This window comes from Anguilla anguilla, chromosome 6 (assembly GCF_013347855.1).
Source record: "Anguilla anguilla isolate fAngAng1 chromosome 6, fAngAng1.pri, whole genome shotgun sequence".
NCBI lineage: Eukaryota > Metazoa > Chordata > Actinopteri > Anguilliformes > Anguillidae > Anguilla > Anguilla anguilla.
In genome coordinates, this window is record NC_049206.1 from 16,328,095 (window position 1) to 16,348,641 (window position 20,547).

The 20,547-nt window shown below is 38.5% G+C and overlaps 1 protein-coding gene across 1 annotated transcript in view; it reads right to left on the minus strand.

The window, feature by feature from the left end:
- Positions 1-2,692: 2,692 nt before the first annotated feature.
- LOC118229102 (BMP/retinoic acid-inducible neural-specific protein 3-like) overlaps positions 2,693-20,547 on the minus strand; it is a 28,482-nt gene continuing 10,627 nt past the window's right edge. The window contains exons 4-8 of the mRNA XM_035420789.1: positions 19,314-19,501; positions 15,129-15,234; positions 11,633-11,869; positions 10,240-10,462; positions 2,693-5,470 (exon numbers count right to left, since the gene is read on the minus strand). Coding sequence (XP_035276680.1) covers positions 4,354-5,470; positions 10,240-10,462; positions 11,633-11,869; positions 15,129-15,234; positions 19,314-19,501 — 1,871 coding nt within the window. The 3' untranslated portion in view covers positions 2,693-4,353. The remainder of the gene's footprint in view (positions 5,471-10,239; positions 10,463-11,632; positions 11,870-15,128; positions 15,235-19,313; positions 19,502-20,547) is intronic.

Sequence of the window (20,547 nt, forward strand, 5' to 3'; positions counted from 1 at the left end):
CCTGTGCTGATATTTACTGTGGGAATATATTTTAGCTTTATACTGTGAGCTGTGTGTATGTGTAAATATGCTTACTTGTGTGTATCGTAGGTCTATAACAGCTGAACACAAGATGGGCTAATAATTCAGTTCATTCAGGCAGTATAAAATGCAAATGCTTTCTACAGCTGTGGATATGGATAGGAGTCAACCCTTATGGGATTTGCAGCTGATATCTCTTTATTTCAGTGCACTCGATGAGACCTGAAGATGACTAGAAGGTACTGCAAGAAAAATCTCTGATAATGGCCTTTGATACTGGGGCTGTCATTTTTCTATTGCACCCATCCATCAATGCAAATGCAAAAGAGATAAAGGGCGAGAGAGAGGTAATTCTCTTCACATTGCTGCACATTAGATTTTCTAGCACCTATTCCTCCTCAAACGCAAGTTTACTGCCCAGCAGTACCGACTTATTAGATGGCCACTATGACCATAAAAAAAAAAAACATTTCTGTTAGTTTCTTGTAAAATTATAAAATGATAATTTAATTTCAAGTTATAGTAATAGCATAGAAAATGATATCCATCACGAACAAACCTTTAGGAACATATGGAAGCTGCTTTATGAACTTCTCAAGGTTGTATGTAATCAGACATTGCCAAATAAGTAACCAGCATCAATTCCAATATTCTATATGGAAATTGTAGCAAACCATTTACTGTTACCTTTCTTCACATGTCTCTTACTATATCCATGGTTATGTTATTGAAGATTTTTATGCCTATATATACCTTAGAGTTTGCCAAAAACAGAGCAAAGTAATGAACTTTTTAGCTCATAACATAAAAAATACATCCCTAGTTTGAACTTAAATCACTTATTTGAGCATTCATAATGCATTCCGATAGTTTAATCATTTGAACCCTCAAATGAATAAATCCCTCATCTGAATTCTCAATTTAATAGTTCAATTAAACAAACCTAAGTACCCTCAAGGTTATTACACATAATTACCTAGAAGGTCCGCTGATGAATAGGGTACAAGGCCATTAAGTCAGAAATAAAAAGCCATGTTTGTTTGGTAATTAATGATGAGGCAGCTGGGAGGAACGCAGCGGAGCATTTAGATATCTGACCTGGAGTTTCGTTAAGATTCACGCGGCAGTATTTTTGGGCTACTTGGAGGGCATACAGAGTTAGTATCTGGCTGCCATTTTAAAGCAGCCTTACAGTAACCTCCTGGTAAATATGACTTCAGGGCAATTCACACTTCTGCGGCTGCTGCTTCCCTCACACCTGACAGAAACCATCAGGGTACCCCGGCGATGGCTGCTGAACTGCAAACGTAGGTCATGTGCACTTTTAGTATTGTAAATGTATGAAAGACCATTCTGCAAATAGAGCACCTCAGAGGGGGAGGGGGGTCATAGTAGTTGTCAATATTGCTTCCCTCTCTTGGGCTCTACCCAGTGACTGGGCCCTTAAAAGCTTTCCCATTTCCCCTCCTTCTCCGCAGGCTTGTATATAATGTATGTGAGTGTCTATTCTACCTGCATAATAGGGGAGTAACTTTTTTCTGCATCTGTTCAACCAACAAAATGATCTATATTCTGTATTTGTGATACAGAAAAAGTGAAGAATGTGCATAAACAAAAATAGTTAGGGAGAAGTGCTGAGCCCAAAAAATTACAAGTCAAGGTACCTGACTCTTTTTTTGAGTTTCAACTTTATCTCTATCTGTATTTGGATAGAAAACCAGAAGTAGGTCTGACTTAAACCAGAATTTGTGTGGATTGGGAGAACATTTATGAATTCTAGCCTAATGCCCACTGACATTGCGATTGCTATGCTTTCAAAGCACCAACCTTATGATTTAACACTGACATATAATTAACCACAAAGTAACAGTATAATATTGCAATGTTTAATCGATTATTTCTATTTAAAGCTGTATTTTACAAACACTAACCTAGATGTCCTAAATAATTACCACATATATACTACAATGTTATTGTAGTCTCTGAACAACAATAGTTCTAACCACACCAGAAACTGAAGGTGCTATAGGAGGATTTCTACCATCATCACATATTTTGTCTTCTGAGTTCAATGTTAACAGCCAGAAAGACAATTCTGGGCTGTTGCTAGCTAGAAGGTCACTGTGGACTAGTAGGTAGCTGAGCAGGCTAGCTACTGCTAATAATCACTCTCATATGTGTTCCAACCAACAAATTGCATTTATGCTGCATGTGGATGGTTCAAGACAAGAGTATAGATAAGCAATAGCATACAGCAAAACGCTATTGACTTTAGAGTTACCAACCTCTGCCACTTTTAATCAGACATGTCAGTGGATGCACACGTGATTAATTCCATCTGGTAATCTTTGTTTAAAACGAACTATTTTATTTATCTGGAGAGGACCACCTTCCCCTTTTTTGTTATAGCATTACTTGTACCCCATAAGTTCGGTTGATGTATAAACCATGCAAAATACACTTTCCTGTCTCCACACAAGTGATCATTCTTTTTTATTATATCAGCCTCAGTTTAGGATATATGTTGTTTCAGTTTATTTAGTTTCAGTATAGAGTGCACTGAATTTTAATGATGATGATGGAGATGATGACAATGACCTTGGTAATGATAATAATGTATTGTAGAGCTATCCAAAGTAACAAACAATTAAGAGATGAACAAACAATGGAATATGATTTTATCTAAGTTTGCGAAAGTTTATTTTTTTGTCTATATTTAATGTTTTCAGGCACACTGCTCCTTTTACACATAGGAACTGAATATATTCATGATAACTATTCCCCCCAAGGACACATTTTGCATTTGGTTGGGCCTTCTTTTTCATACATTTCATTTTGTAACAAAATGAATAGTGACACAATGTTATAACATAATATAGACTATAATAGATCAGTCTAAATTAACTACAATATATATTTACAGTGCTAGTGCTTGTAAATTAGTAAACAAACAAAAAAAAACTTTTTCTGTTGCAGCATGTTGCCATTTTTAAAAGTCGTTGCATGTTTTGCACAATCCTTTGATGTACCACAAAAGCTATATATTTTTAAACGAAAGAAAAACAATATAAAAATAAGACCTGGAAATGGTTAAAATATTTCAATGCTCTCAGTGGTAAACATAGAGACCAAGTACCTGGACAATTTAAATACGATGACTGTGATTTTCCAATATTTTACGACTTTTCTATCATGTATTACATTTTATTATGTAATTTAATTTAGTATGGATAACTTTCTTTACTTTACACAAATAATCTGTATTAAAAGGGCTACAGTAAATATATAACATACATAAACATTATCTGCCGAAAACTACAAGATTTTCCCTTTTTACAGCACAATTACTCTTTAAATTATCTGTTTACAAATATTTGTAAAAAAATAACAATAACAAACAACAACCAAAAAAAAAAAAAAAACATAAAAAAACAAGTACTGGTAATATAGATATTTGTAAATACGAAAATCCATTTAGTAAAAACATAAACAGTAGGGGGTAGAATTACCCCCAGAGACATGTATGGTTTTTGTTTACCCACAACTAGCAAAACTACAGCAGAACCTGTTGTACTTACAAGATGGGGAGACAAGAAGCAGCATGCTACCGAGTGAGGCTGTAACAAAAGGGTAATCTTTCAGAAATACTGCATTCCAAAATCTCCATCTAGACCAATTATTTCATGTTACATGTGTGGATTACACAAGCCACTGAAATAGAATGGGATGGTGGTGAACCTCCAGATGACATCCAGCCTTGTGGAACGTCTCATGCCCATAAATGATGAATTCCAATTTCTAACGATCCCACCCTTCTTAGTGTCTTGGGGATGCAAAACCAGTGGGCCCTCTTTGGTACTTCAACACTCTTGAAATTAATATGAGATTAGTACATTAATAGTCCACAAAATCTACTGAAACCTTTCCACTGAAACACAGAGGGAACACACCTATGGCACAGGCTCTCACAAATCTCTAAAGTATAGTCAGGCTTGTTAAATGTGTAATCACTTAAAAAGCACCAAGAGGTTTTTCTAAAAGAAGAGAAACTCCAAGGAAAGACCTTGATTGCCCTTACTAAGCATTTCACCGACCAGCCTGTGAGGACAGTACTTTAGTGTGTAATGAGCAGTTCCTATTCAGCTCAACTCATCCTCGTGCTTTCTTTCAATACTACCGACTTTTTTCCTCCAGAAAAAAAAGATAAATTATAGATTTTTTTTTTACATTTATACAATCTTCAATGACCATTTTATGACCTTAATATCACAGAAAACGGATCATTTTTTGTCAAAATGAGTCATTCTTGTTTCGGTCGTCCATGCCCACAGATTAACTACAGAGTTTGGTTGTTTCATACTCTACAGAGTTTGGTTGTTTGGCACTGAAAGCCTGCAAGGCGGCTAGTATGCGCACCACCTCGGTGGCGGACAGCTTGAGCCGGTGTCGAAGCAGGCAGGAGAAGAAGTCAAGGGGCTGGGGTCCGGGCGGGGACAGACGATTTACGCGGTCCCGGATCTCCACCAGTTGCAGCAGGGCCGAGTCCTGTGATCCCTGAGTATATGGGTAGTCCAGCTGCAGAATCAAGTCCTGGATTGCTTCCGGGTCGAAGTGCATGCTGTAGCCAAACAACTGCATACTGTTGATCTTCATGTAGCCCAGGTTCTGGGCAGGCTCGGCCAACTCCAGCGGCTCCAAGTAGATGGTGCCATTGCCATTTGCCGAGGTAGTCTTGATCCGGCTCCGCAAGTAGAAGTGGACCGTTTCAAAAAAGCTCTTCCATTTGTTACCTAGAGTCAGTGTCCAATTGTAACAGTCCAAGGGAATGTCCAGCTTAGTCCTCTCCCAATCGGGGTAACTGTTCTGACTGATGGGCATGACCCAGCTTTCCGAGTGGCTGCCACCGAAGGGGTTGATGTAGACAGATAGTACAGGCTCCAAAGTGCTGTTCTTGGTAAGACAAATCTGCAGGGACATCCCCAGCAACATGTGGACGTGGTTGGACTTGTACTTGTTGCTCTTCAGTGTGAGAAGCATCCTCTTCCTCCAGGAGGGGTCGAACCAGGTGTTAAGCCGCATGTCATTGCTGATGAAGATGGCGTGCACCACAATTCGGCTGTCGCGGTTCTGGAGTAGGTATCGCATCTCCAGATCCTGCAGGTCCGTCTCGAAGCCAATGTAGTGGTCGGTGGAGTCAGGGACTGCATGGCGGCAGATGCCCTGGCTTAGCATGTAGCCAGGGTTGCAGTCAGCGCACCGCGAACGGTTCTCTGGGGAGCAGGAGGCGCAGTGGTGTCCGTCCCCAACTGTGCATGGAATGGCCCCCTGGCAGCTGAGGTGCTCATAAGGGCAGAAACAGCTCCGTGTCTCCTCTGTATAGACTCCAATATGATTATTCTCACTGCAGTACAGTATTGACAAGATGTAATTCAGCCAGTAGTTTAAAGACCTATGGAAAAAAAGGAGAAAAAAAAACCACACAAAAAGTAAAGCAGATATTTAACCCCAAAAACAACGCGCATTAAACTTATTTTTGCAATGAAATTCCATTTTATAGAGCCCAATACTGTCACTGTGCTACATTATTGAAGGGATATAATTCAGTCGAAAAACATATTGAATAAACCATAATGTGTATCTACCTCAAGTAATTAACAAAACCTGTGCACTCTGCATTCTTGGATTCTTGGATACAGAATTGCGAGTGTTCTGTATTTTATATTCTGCGAGCCTTGACCACATGGGAGCAATTAAAGTCAAAGCAGAGGAAGCCGGCTCCTCGCTGTCGATATCTTCATGATATTATATGCAATTATACCACCTTCTGAGGCATGATGAATGGTTTGGTGCTCTTTTTACCCCCATCAAAACCTGGAATTTTGCACCTTTCCCAGGAAATGCTTTATATGTATTCCCTGTCAACCAAAACCGCCTCAGGATTCCTTCAGTAATAAATAGATCAGGTTTAGGTTCTTCCGCATTCGGTTAAGATCAGATTTTTTTCATGGACAGGGCGAAGCTTATGGCCCCCTAACGTGGGAAATAAGTCATCTAGTGTAGAAATATTTGCATACCTACAGGGTATAGATATGAGTAACGTTCAACTGCTTTAGGCGCTAAAAAGTGTCATAACATATCTTACTATTGATTAAAATAAGAAAAAAGAACAAAGAAAAAAAGAAAGAACTGCAACCAGATACTTTAATATTTACAATAATAGATCTTAACATATTCACAAATTTTCCATCAGATAAAAAAAAAAACTGTTCTAGGCAGCTCGAAACATCAATTATATCATTCAAAACATGTCCCATTTTCTGGTACCAACCATCAAACATATGTTTACCACCCATGAGAGATGTCAATCAGGTGTGCAGGTATCTTTTCTCCTGCAACTAGGATGGAACTTAAGCTCAGCGAGAGAACCGCTCAGCTGCCTCCTAACATAAGCGATGCCAGCGGAATATGTAAATATTCATAGAGAGAGTCCCCTGGAGCCCTGGAAGAGAGCGGACGGGTGGTAATGGATGAGTTCTCCGCTGCCTGTCAGCGTTTCTCACACAGATGGAGAAAGGTGGAAGTGTAGCTTTGGGATGCATCCATTTTGCTCAGAAAAAAACCCATAATTTCATAAATTATGGGTCTGAAGCAATAAAAAAATCCAGATGGGATTTAATACGAAAGCCATAGGAAACAAAAAAAGGACTGCAGTTGAAGCGTAATGAAACCTGTGAAGAGAAACTGACTCAGTTTCAGAGTGCACAGCATTCTTTAGCAGCATTCTGGAGGTCTATATAGATCACTCGAGGGTCTGGGCACTGTAAGAAGTCCTTCAGTGGTTTCTTCTTTGCTACATATATTTAATATGTGCAATATCCTCAGAGTAATTTTCATTTTAATTTCATTTAATTTTAATTTTTTTTTACATCGCATCTACTCCAAAAATATCAAAATGGAAGCAATTCAGTAAACTTTCACAGCCATGTATTTTATTTAATGAGAACAGGGTGATAAACTGAGTTTAATAAACTGAATGAAAATGCTCCCACCATGCACCTGGATTATGCTACACTTAACTCTTTAGATGTTCAATTCAATAACTTAATGGACTTTTACTTTGTCTTGTCCATGGCAATATGCGCGACAAAATACATATGAGCTCGCTCTGTTGCATGCCAGTGAATAAAATTGAACTCACCTGTATTAATGAGGCATGACCAAAATTCACTCTATAAGATTATGAGTGCACATATCAAATCTAGAACTTGTGATCTAACATAGTGTGGTACTGGTTGTTGACAGTATATTGAGCTAGTTTTCTTGAAATGAAAAACATTAAGTTATGTTTGTCTGGTGGAATGCAAGGGAGAACAACCTCACAGAAGAAAACAAACACTGAATGTGTTTCTGTCATGGGGAGGGGGAAATAGCTTATTGTAGCAGTGGATAACTAAACTAGCTAGCCACCAAAGTACTGACTCTCTTGTTGTTCTGTGACATCACAACTACTACTACTACTAATAATAATAATATGTAAACATCAACAGTCTGATATCTCTCTGCAGCCCTTTGCCGAAGTATAAATGCAAAACGTTGTGCGACACTTTCATTTTTTCGCAGGATACTTGTCAAAATGGTTGTACAACGAAGTATAAATCAGGCTTAACCCTCCTCCTTGTAACTGCAAGTTTAGTGTGTTTAGGGGGCCCATGATGTTGAACAGAAAGGTAATCTGCCCCATGAAATCTGGATTTTGCATGTGTGCAAGTAGCCCTTTTGACTAGTTTGATTGCTGGCTCGACAGGAATTCAGTCACCTCTTTTCAGTGTAAAGACACGTTCAAGAACACGTCCTCTGCTCAGCCGGTGGTCATCATTGTGGGGTAAGAGGTCTAAGGATGCGGCCTCCTGCACCTGAAGCAGCAGTTGGTGCTGCAGACTTGACGTTGAGTGAATATGATTCACAGTTTTTATGACAGGGTCAATTGCTTCTGACTGCAGTACGATGCGGTGCAGTGTGTTCACTGAGGGAAGTTCTTCAGATAAGCGAGATACAAAGCCCCTTTCTTTTCCAATCATGGATGAGGAGCCATCGGTAATGAGAAGGTTGATCTTCCCTAGATCCAAACCCTTCTCCTCAAAAAACCCTTAAGTACAGTGAAAACTACTTCACCTGTAGTACTAGTTGTCAGTGGTAAAAGGCATAAGACTCCACTTTAAAAACGTCACCACTGAAGTACCTGACAAACAACGAGAGCTGTGCAGCATCTGCTGCCTCAGTATATTCCTCGACGGCCAGTGACATGTACTCGTAGATCGGCAAGTAATGTTGAAAAACAGTCCTCAAACAGTACCTCTACCCTTTGCATTTCCAATGTGTCAGAGAGGAATACTTCACATGGTTCACTATCTCTGCTTTGTTTTTGTCTTCTGCAAAAAGTTCTTCCACCATCTCAAGAGTACACTCCTTCGGAACTTCAGCGTCCGTGAATGGCTTCTCTTCTTGGCTAAAGAAAAAAAATCAATTGCAGGGAAGCTGTAGTAGCCTTTTCCTGAGCTGAAGTGGCGGTTGTAAGAATAGTGGCTGAAGCAGAAGAAGGAGACTTCAGAGTTTAGATTTGATCATGTCAGGCTGTACTACTATGTGGGCAAACTGCATTAAAGCTAGCGACATGTTTCGCCTCAAAATCGCACCTCACATTTCAAACTTTGCTGACTGCAACGGTTATTTAGCATATTTAAGATAAAGGTCTCAAATAGGTGTGGTATGGTAAAATAAAAGGAAAATTGTCAGTCCATTTGTGGTAGAACAGTATTTTCATTTCTATTATATCTGATTTTCATTTTAAATTTTATGACATTTTTCTCTGCTCATTTTGGGTCTGCATTCTGACCAAATCAGATATGATTTAGAACTGAGAATGTTGTGATAATTAGACTGATCAGTCCAGCAGGGTCTATGCATAAAACGTGCTGCAATGTCTACATGGTGAAAGAAAAATGTATGAATTTAATAAATGCTGAGAATCTGCAATTTAACCACATGGGAAATGTTTGATAACAAATCTATAATTGTGATGTACAGAACCAAATCATGGAAAAACATGTCTTTGTTCCAAACATTTCAGAGCTCACTTTATCTCATCAAATGATTGGACTCATGAGCAAATGAATGATCCTTTGGGTCTAGGTCTAAGTAATTTATTTTTTTCTTCTGAAATAAGTTTGCTTACGAGTTAGCTTTGTAAACAACCAATATCAGAGCGCTAATGTAAAACAATTTGCACGATTAACATTATTTTATACTTAAATTATTAGCCATTATTTTACACTTAAATTATGATTTTATTGTTAGTAACTGAGTATTTTACAACTGCAATGCTTCTGCCAAGCCATGTTCATCAGTCAGTGTTGTTGTGTAATGAAATAAATGTGGCATCAATTTCGCTTGGCTTTCAGTAATTTTCTTTGTTGTGTTCAGTGTTTGAAGGAAATAGGCATTGTTACATGCACCTTGGAGAAACAATTCCAAAAATGTCTATGAAACTGAAAGCTTTTGTCTTGGCCTTTTATTTACAGGTGATTCTCGAGCATCAACCCGGAGTGGGACTCAAAATAAAAGAACAGGGAGGGCTTCAACGAGGCAGTTTGCATTTTTCTGAGAAAACTGGTTGATTTTAAATTGTCAGTGTTGACAGTGTTAAAAGAAAAAAATATATTTTTTCATAAAGCATTTTTGTGGCAGCACTATGATACACGTATACAGTTTGCTTCTGCAGATAAAAGCTTACTTATTGCTGATCAAGGCTAGTCATAGTTGTAGTTTGTAGTTGTTTTGTTTGGAAAGGTTGCCCTAAATTCATTTCTTTCAAATTTGTAAAAGAATTTGTAGCTACCATATATATAAAAAGGGCGGTTGGTTCGCTAGGCGATTCACTGGAAGTTTCTGGCACCTTTGTTTGGTACCTCTCTGGAGGAGTAGCACCATTTAGTTTTGAGAACTATACATGGTATTCTACTGCTGGTGATGGTAACAGTTCCAGAAACTGGTAAAGTATTGTACAGTACAGCGATGGTAAAGGGCCATTTGAGAAACTGTAAAACTTTCTGAATGCCTTGACTCCTGAGGTATACATCACTTAGTCTTTAGTTTGAGACATTTATGGAACCTTCCTCTTTCACCTCCAGGTTAATTAAACCATAAAAAAATATTCCTCACCTCTCCTTCTGTACAACTATTTTGGGTTGCGTGTTGCACCTCTTGCTGAGGGTGAAGAGCTTGTTAACAATTCTGCGGGCTTTGGCAGCCAGCAAGCTGGTGCTGGTCTCAAGCTGTCGGTATCTCCGCTGGACCCCAGGGTCCGTCTTCCAGAAGTACTGCACAGCAGACGTGTTCAAAGCATAGAATGTTGGCAGCCTGCCCACAAAGACCTGGAACTCCTCTGATTAAGAAAAGAAGTGTGAAGAGTTAATGATGCTTATGGAAGAAAAAACAATGGATACTTTAGGAGGGCACTCATATTGAATTATATTTGCACAAAAAATATATAATTTCATTTTTTCATCCTTTCATGATCCTGTCGAGCTGCAAATTTTATTTTTCATGCAAATTCATTTTTGAAGAGGATGGGTAGGGGGTGTTTTAGAATGGTTTGTCCACGCACTTTTTTAAAACATGCACTGTATATGCAAAACAATGCAAACATTCAAATAATTGGCATGCATCAATAAGTAGTGTAGCTGAATTATTCATACTAGTGTCATTTGTGATGAGCTGTATCATGAGTGCTTATAAATTATTTTTAACTGGGGTTACACCACATTTGTGTCTTCATCTCAAAGGCCCCTACAGAGACATTCTCTCTTATTCTTCATTAGAAATGTGGAGAGAAAAGACTTGTATGTTAACCATTTTTTCAGCTCTGCCACAGACACCATATGAAAGGTGCATTGCAACTAAAAGAAATGCATTCCTCTGATGCATTCACCTTAGAGCCAGCAACTATTTTACACTATCAGACAGCACAGTATTTCATGAGGGTAAGAATCTAATATCCCACGCTGGTAGCCTGTTGATGCCTGGCCTATCCCTTACAAAAATTTTTTTTTTACATGAACTACAATTTTCTCATGTGAAAACAAAACATGTGACTTGAAATTGCATAGGTTCCTTTTCCCGCTCTTATCGTATAAGTGGGATTATTTTTATTGTTCACATGTGTACTATTCACATAATGAGTGTTCACATGTGGTTTTTGGATGTGTGGTTTTTGAACACATGGTTTTTCATTAGGGATCCCTGGGAGTAAGTAGTGCATCCCTAACCTGAGGCATCTTGGCAAACGTAAGCACACCCTACCCATGATGGATAAAGCCAATTGTGTCCTCCTGCTATGAACCCCTAGTCACACACAGTTTATAACACAGTCCAGGTTCAAACAGGTAATGTCTGTGCTATAGGGTCCAGCCTAAAATCTACAACGAAGAAACTACTGACTAAGAAACTTCATTCAGGAACCTGTTATGGAGAGTTCATGAACGAGGAGTAGCACCAATGCCTGATAAAACACCACCCCACACACATTCATGGGACTTTCAACATCAAGTTTCACCTGATTCCTCAAACTCCTGGTTGACAAGCATCCAGGCTTCTTTGATGTGTAGAAGGTTGTTCTCCATGGCACGGAGGTCCACATCTGGGCAGTTACACTGAGGGAACCCAGAATCACACTGGCACCAGCAGTCATTGTTCCTGCACACAAAGTCCCCCTCGGAGTTACAGCCGATGTAGCTGAGGGCTGCTTGCACAAAACGACTCCTCAGGTAGTCTGGAAGAATTACCTGTAGTCCTGAGGAAAAAGGTGGATGACAGGAAATTAAATACAACTTTAGTAAAACATATAATTACTTTATAACAAGATATTGGTTCTTGTGGTAACTGCACATGTCCATATTCAAATGGTCAAGAATGGAAACAATTATGTAACGTCACTGTGATGTAAGATCTCATCTGAATGCCAGTTCTGTACTGTTGTTCACAGTCAACTACCTGTCCACATAAACAAGATATTCACTGTGAGGTGTCTGGAACCAAGAAAACTGCATGGTTTCTCAATCTGAAATCATTTTTTTTATGTGCAGATATCATTGTACCTCTGCTGCTTTAATGTCAATTAATCATTGGCTTTGGTATTATTCCTTCAGATTATAAAAATGTATACAGCCTGTTATTGTCTGCAGGGTGGATGTGTTTGCAGTGTTCGAGGTATCTCGACTCAGGTCATAGTGGGTGATGAGGAGCTTTTACATTCCCAATACTTGAGGTGGTCAGTTTTTAATTCAAATAATTTTTTAATAAAAGTAGCAGTGTCTGTAAAAATAATATATTTTCACTGACTTTACAACATAAATCACACTATTTCAACTCCCTGAGAAATAAATCATCAAATGGCGCCGATTAAGCAGCCATGTGATAAAGGTTAGGTGCTTTTTATGGAAAACATTGGCTAAAGTTACAGAGCAGTCACGGCAAAGTTGTTAAAAATCATGGAAAACTGAAAAAAGAGGCAGAAATCACAGACTGTTTAAAAAATAATTTATTAAATTAATTTAGATCTCAAGTGTAACATGTGCAATTGTAGTGACAGTAACACGTTTTGTACTTTTAAAATCTGTGGGCAGTTGGTTCTAGTAAAAAAAAAAGTGACAGTAAATAAATGAATGGGCTGATGCATTTAATTGCTTTTGTCCATCACAAAAAGAGCACGCTTTTTGCCTTTCACAGAACATTATTAGAAACAGATCATCAAATTACATTACTAAAATTAATGAAAAACAGGGTTACTATGTTTGTTTTTATTTCTTTAAAGTTTGAGTTGACGTTTGAGTCTGCATTGTAGTTACATTGCGAGGTTTGAGGCTGCTTTGAGTTATCATCCGAAACTGATGGAAAATCACGTAAAGCACTTAAAATGGGGAAAGACACAAACTCGAAAAAAGCACGAAACCGCTGACACATGCAACAGTTTTGTTTTTTTTAACAAATAACCAGCCGTAGCGAGAGATCCTCCCACACAACATTCCGATTCCACCCCGCTAATAGCCAGGCCTTGCATCTTTACCTCACCTTGCATCTGGATCATTTCTATGGACAATTGCCAATTGCCACCGCAACTGGAATATCACAGTCCGCAATTTGTCCTGCACTGACCGTAGTGCTGGATATGCTCTCATGTTGCACCAGAACATGCATCAATATCCCCACATCCACTGAATATATTCAATGGACTGAACAAGAGTATTTTCGAACTGCGCATTTTAATCTCTGCTTCATTGCATATGCAGTCCCATTCGCTGATTGCGTAATTAGCTGTAGCCTTAGTAAATAAGACCTTAATTTCATGCAGACGCACCAACATACCCTCGTCAGTCCGCATTTTGCACTGCGAGTTTTATGTACAGTATGTAAATCGGTCCCGATGAATTTACTTAAGTGGGTGGTTAAACTGTTTTAAAATATTTAAAAAATTAATGCAGAAACCTCAAACTTGCAGGTCACTTAGAGGACAACACAGCGCATATATGAACACATTTTCATATCCATACTGATATCGTTGGGTGAGACATTGGGTTTTACAATTACACTTGTGTAATTGTGTTACAGATCTCACCCCACAGTTGATGTGAAAATATGCAGGACAACAACATAAAGTGACCTTTTTTGAGCCAGCTGTAAGGATTTTAGTTGGAGTTTATGGAATGAATGGTATTTAAGGTGGTGCTGTTTGGTTGGTCAGTGTGGATTCATAATCAGAGAAATATTAATCTTGAAGCTGTATCATGATGCCTATACTGTTATAAATGTATTCTCTAGGAAATGAAAGAAACAGCTTTTAATCTGTACCTGAACTTTATAAATTCTTTGCTTTTAGTTGTGTAATTTGTGTACATTCAAAAAAAAGCTGCAATGTCTGACATCCATTTCATTGATTACTGATTAGTAGAACAAGCACTGGCAACTTGTTATATACATATAAGCATGATACTATATTCACCTGGTGACAGAAGGCATAGCCATTTTTGGCTATGCTTTCTGTCAGAAACAGTGGCTAAATTAATCTGTAGAGGATTTAACGTAAAATTCAAACACTACCGGGAGGCCGAAGTCTGTTGAAACTGTCAACCTGCTTGTTTAGCTGACATTACCGTCTGGTACATGTATGCTATTTGCTTTTGACATACAACGTGCATTAACTCATGGAACCCATGAAGCCTTATAAATGAGGGAAAACAGTCTCCTCTTAGCGTTTTTCTGTCGCTGTCAGATTTGCGTGTTATCAAATTAGCACCCCTAATCATTTTCATAAGTTGGTGTCTATGACACAGGTGGAAAAATGGGCAGGTGGGAGGGTGCAGGTGCTCCCGGATTTCTGGGGAACAATCTTGATCCACCATAAAATGAGAAGGAGATGGAGTAGGCAGTCGAGGGAGTTGGGATTTTAGGGGGTTGTACGCAGCGCACTGCTTGAGGGGGTCACATGGATCTTTTTGTGTTACAAGGACAAACAAATTCTCCCAGACAGACTTTCCATTTAGATAGTATGTTTAATGGACGCTAAATATCCTAGAGCAATACACTTCATTGTTTTTGCTCAATGGTGCACCCCAAGAGTCCACTTCTAGATGTGGTCAAGTGAAGGACATTAAAGTACTGACTGCCCTGTCTTCTTTATAACTAAAATGGTAAACAGCAGTCCACATCAAAGGCCACTTGTCAGGGTCTAAGAAACAATAAACCCCAGGGTTTAGTTGCCCATACAAGCCATTTACAAGTTGTCAGTTACAGGCTAATTACTTGACCCTGGGGTTTATTTAAATATATATGATGTATCGAGACAGGAATTGTGAAATTAATTTTCAGGACCGTTTTAAAAGTCAAGTTCAAAATACTGATCATCTTTCAGGGTACAGCCTTTTGTAGCCTTTAAACAGGGATTTCTGGAATATGCTTTATGCTCTTTTTTAGCTTCCCGGTGCAAAATGACAGAAGGAGAAAATTGGATTAATGTCTTTAGAGATTGTGGCTGGGTTAATTTAAACATGGTCTACCTTGTAATTGAATCTTGTTTTCAGGACTCTGAACTAGAACAGAGCTGACAGAGTCGAGGTTGTCATAGTTACTGCATCCGAGCGGGCCTGTCCTTGTTTCGGTCACCTAAAGGAGAGTGGGGGAGAGAGAGAAGGGAGAACTGTTTCATTCCACTGCAGAGAATATACCACCCAAGTCAATAAATATGAAGGGCTACTTCCCCAATGTCATACTTGTTAGACATTAAAACCAGTTAAGCAAAGCAGGAATAAATGATCGTTGAACTGAAAGAGAAAATTAGTATTTCATAACAAAAATGACCAGTTTGTTCACATACTGACGGAAACACTTAAATTGTAGTCTGTGGCCATATCTTAATAAACTATTAATTTGAACAAAATTTTAAATGTATTTCATATAATGCCATTTTTGCACCTCCACATAACTATGAGCTTGTCATATGACCATAGCTGCATCTGTTACGAAGCAGTCCAATTTTGTAAGAGACTTTATGAAGAGAATGACCGCCTGATTGATAGTATAATTTTCTGCTCTAATATCATTCTGCTCGAGGAAGCTCTGAGGTCAAGGATAGGCGTTTCTCAGACTGCGAGGTGATGTGGGACTCAGAAGCAATAATGGTCGAGCTCCGCTCATGCATATTTCAAGAAATGACACTACAGCAGTGACTGATACGGCTTAAGTGAGAGTGGGGTGTAAAGTATCAATAGAGGCTAAAATGATGTCAAAAAAGCCTTTGGACTTCAATACATAATGGAACGTGAAACAGCACAGTGATGCAGACGCAAATCTTTGTTTCTGTTTTAGAATTTCATTAGTCTTTGCAATCACAGCTTTACCATTCTTCATAAAATCCTGATATAAAGTTACTGTAAATCAAGGTCCCTCTGGCATATGGTAAGTCAAACTGCTAGGTTGAAGGCAAATACATCTCTCCTCATCACTTAAAAATGGTCTCCGGTGCTGGAGTGGATTTTCTTGACATATTCCTAATGGCATAATAAAAGTAACCATATTGCCATTGCCGATTAATGACGACCTTCGATTTTTTAAGGAGGAAAACTGAAACTTGTCCCTTGGTGTACATTCGAGGTTCACAAAAGGTGGCATAAGAAATTACAGAGAAGTTTTAAAATGAAAATATATATATATATATACTGAATAAAAAATAACATTAAAAAATAAAATATAGTAAGTCCTTTTTCTCACATACAATAGAGCCACCAGCCAAGTAAGAGAGCCAACAGTTTGCAAAGTTCATTTAAAATTACATGAGCCACCACATTTCATTATCTAAAATGGAATCTGTTTCGTTTTTTCATAGAATATTAAGGCTGAAGTAACTTCCCGATGAGACACTTGGCCAGAAAGAGGAAAATCACTACTTCAGCAGTCACGCTGTAGGCATTTACATTCTTTTTATTGGTGCTTCCATGCAATTAATTAAAATCCGAGAGGCCTCTACAGGGATCGGCAGATTAATTCCTAGCAGAAACAGATGTCCAACTTAAAGGGGAAATTCCCAAAATGCAAATATGAATATCAGTTTTTTTTTTCCTTTGCATGAGAAATGAGGCCAAATCTGCAACAAAAGCCTGGTGGAGCATAAGCACACAACCCATGATGAAAAAAAAACTTTGAGCTAGTCAATATTAATTCCACCCATTGAGGGATAGATTATAATTATAGAGGTAGAAACGTTTGCTTGGTAATACTCGCTCCGATAATGTAGTCTTGCTGATTGCACTGGGATCCTGCTGTTGCATTTAATTACACAAACACTTGCAATTTTCCAAAAGAATAATTAGTGAGTGCTTATTGGCATTGTTTTAGTATATAAGTAGTATGTAAGTAATGTTGCATCTGTTCAGTCCCTTCAGAACGGAGGATAAAAAGAGTGCCTGGCCTCTGTCTCTGGTGTAAAGTGGACTGTGTAGTGTGGTCTGGGCCCTGGGATTTAGAAATTTATGAGCAAGGTCCTCCCCAGGTCAACGTCTTCAATTCATCTGGCCGGTTTTCACCACCTTACCAAGAGCATTTTGTAGCCTGCCACACTCCAAATTTTATGAACCTGTCAAGGCGCATATATAAGGCAGATCACTTAACTTAATGAGGACAGCAGACACAGCTCAGAGCATTTCGTTTTACATTCGATGTCTGCGGATGGGTCGTGGCTTTTCATGACCCTCTCAACTTTGATGTGAAAAAACTTTTGAGAGCTCTGTGCATGTGAAACATCCACACTTTCAAAGTGTACTTATGCTGCTACTTCAGCATTAGCATGCATCTTTTTCAAGTTAATCTCCATTCTTAAACTGCCTCATTAAAATCTCCGTACATTTGTTTTTCCTTTCTTCTTTGAGTTTAACTAATAACCCCATTAATGACTTCTGAGGCTTTCGTTTTGACCCCCAAGAAACAAATACCGAGACCCTGAGTGAAAAACCGTTGTTAACATCTCCCGAAAGCTCAAATGAGCTTTTTTTAATGAGCACGTTAGCTTCTTTACTACCAGGCCTCTACTGCTTTATATGAATGTGAAAATCCCTTCTGATTCAGAGACGAGGCTTCTCATCCTGTTTAATTTTCTCGCCATTTGACCAGAAACATCAGGTAGAAGGAAGGAAGAACTCCGGCCAAAGTCTCAGACACCTTGAACATGTTCTTGATGGCTTGAAGACTAATAAATATAACATTTATATTAAAAGCAGTTCCTCAAAGCCTACTTTTGCCATCTAAAGACTTTGATTTGGTTTTTCAGATGAGACATAAAAAAAGATTTGGGATATTCCCTACATTATGAAAGGTAATAATAACAATAAAGTTTACTAAGCCAATACATGGTGAAGAAAAAACAAAACCATGCATACATGATGCACGTACAACAGATTTCTGTTGCTTTAGTTCACATTTTAATCTGGGTTTGTAGGAGAAGCATTTCCCTTTAAACCCCTCTGGTACCAGCAAGGGATTCCATCCTTTTCCTCCATCTGAATGTTTGCAGAATTAAACATGATACAGCCAAATAGCACTGTCAGGTAAACAGCACTGTAGTACCAAATAATACCGCCATCTGGACCTGCCTCGGGCAGGTTTTTTTTCCTTTATAGATTGCAGCTTGACTTATAAGTATAATAAACTTCAATATGAGCGGATGGGGTACCATAATATTGGCTTTGTAAATCATAATTAAAAATCCTGATTTACGGTTCCCAGCTATTTAACATTTCCTGTACACACACTCACCATTACGTGATGTGTTGATGAACCATTTATTATTTGCAGTGCGGAAGATGATCTTCATAATTCTTCAATTCATTACAATTTGACATCTTACTCATATTAGAAACAGCTGACAAATGGGGTTAGCCATCTTAGGAATTATTGATATCATACAGATAATTTATCACCTTGATGTATAACTGTAGTAGCACAGTTCCTGTACTGCCCTTGTGAGAAATACATTTATCAAGAGCTAGTTATCTTAGCATTCAGGTGAGCTGTTCTGTTCTCGTAAGTACCTCATTTTTAAGCATAGGATCCAGTGACCACCTTTTTCATTTTTTATCCGATTAGTCTTGATCAGCAGGAGGTAAAAAAAGTGTCTGCGCTTTGAATTAAAGCTTTTTTGATGTACATTAGTCACCATAAAAATTTATGAATTATTCATCACTTTCAAGCAATTCATCTCAATTATCAAACGGATGCTAGCAGATGGTCTTTGTGCCTTACTTCCAGTTATTTCAGTGTATTTGTTTGTCCTGAGATGCTTAAGAAGCACATATTTTACTTAATAAAAAGGAGACTTTAAATACATGCTTCTGTGAAACATTTGCAATTTCTTCTACTCTCCTACTCCCACATACTAAATATTCATTCCACTTACTTAAACAAGGTGCTAAAGCTATAACCTTAAAAGCCCTATTCCTTCATGGTAGTTCATTTGTTTCTTTTTACACAGGGGAAATATACCCTTTTATTTCTCACTTTTTCATTCATTACTTCCTATGATCATTTAAACATTTCTTTTTGCAGGCTGCCAACTTTAGCACCAGCCTGAACATCCATGGATTATATCACAGTCAAAAACTTAAAGATAAAAGAAAAGGAAAGCAACCAATGCGGTTGAAACCGCATATGCGCTAGGTTCGCTGAGGCGAGCAAGCTAAAGACAGGGGGCCCACCTTGATGGCAGTGGAGGCGATCTGGAGGTGATGCAGCTTGCGGAGCGTGCTCTCTCTGTCGATGAAGTAGGAAGCGGCTAACTGGTGGAGGGTCTCCAGTGTGACTGCCGTGCTGTTCCATTCTGCACCCCCCTCCGCTCTCCTGCTCAGCTTTCTCTTATCCACAAAGATGGTTAGGGACTCCTCACCTGGGGGGGATTCACACACAAACACAAACACGCACACACACACACACAAACACACACGCACAAACACACACACACACACACACACACGCACAAACACACACACACACACACACACGCACACTGGTTTGATCAGTTTAAAAATACTTTAGGCTGTATTTTCAGCTAGGTAGTCACTGTCAATTCACAAGGTTTGTTGTCATGGTGAGCTCATTGTCAATTAGTTCTGCGGATTACTTCATAATTAAGTCATTTCAATTATTTTTAGAATTATGAAGCGTCATTAAGTCTGTAACACTCCATAAACAGACTTAATTTGGTAACTGAAAAAACGCAGGTTTATGTACTTTATGTTTCAACGGCTGACCAATATGTGTTCATTTAGTCACATAGTAACAAAACATGTAGATAAAATGGAATAAAGGCACTTAACATAAGGGCAATCCTCTGACAAATGTTTATTAATAAGTTATAAATCTCATGCCAGGGTAACGAAGATGTCATAAAAGCTTCATGAATCATTAAGGAATCTACAAATCACAAAGTGTGACAATCCAATGCAGGGTGGCTCAAAGGCAATATGAGTATTTTAGTATGGTGCATAGTAATGAATTATGAACAATTGTAGTGTGAAGAATATGATGAAACTAGAATAGTAGTTTTCCTGAACAGTAGTTTGATGATTTTCATCTTTAATATTTAATTATTAACAAGTTGTGTATGCTGAAACCATTGCTGGTGAATGCGTTTTATCACTGTTTTAATCAGCTGTTGTGTTACCGGCAGCTCCGTGTCAGAAATGGCTGTTGAATTATAAAGGAGGGATAGGGGATGATCAGACAGGTTACCATTAAGCAGTCCTGGATTTGCTTTTCTTCATTAACAAGTTAATCTCTTTTTTTTATCAGACTCACCAGTCGCTGTTTTCATTTCCTATAATTTTGTCTCAACATACCTGGATTTGATCTCTGCTTTGTTAAAAAAAAATAAGCATTGCACCTGGAGATCAGATCTCCACTCAAAACCTTTTTTTGCATGATAACTGCAAT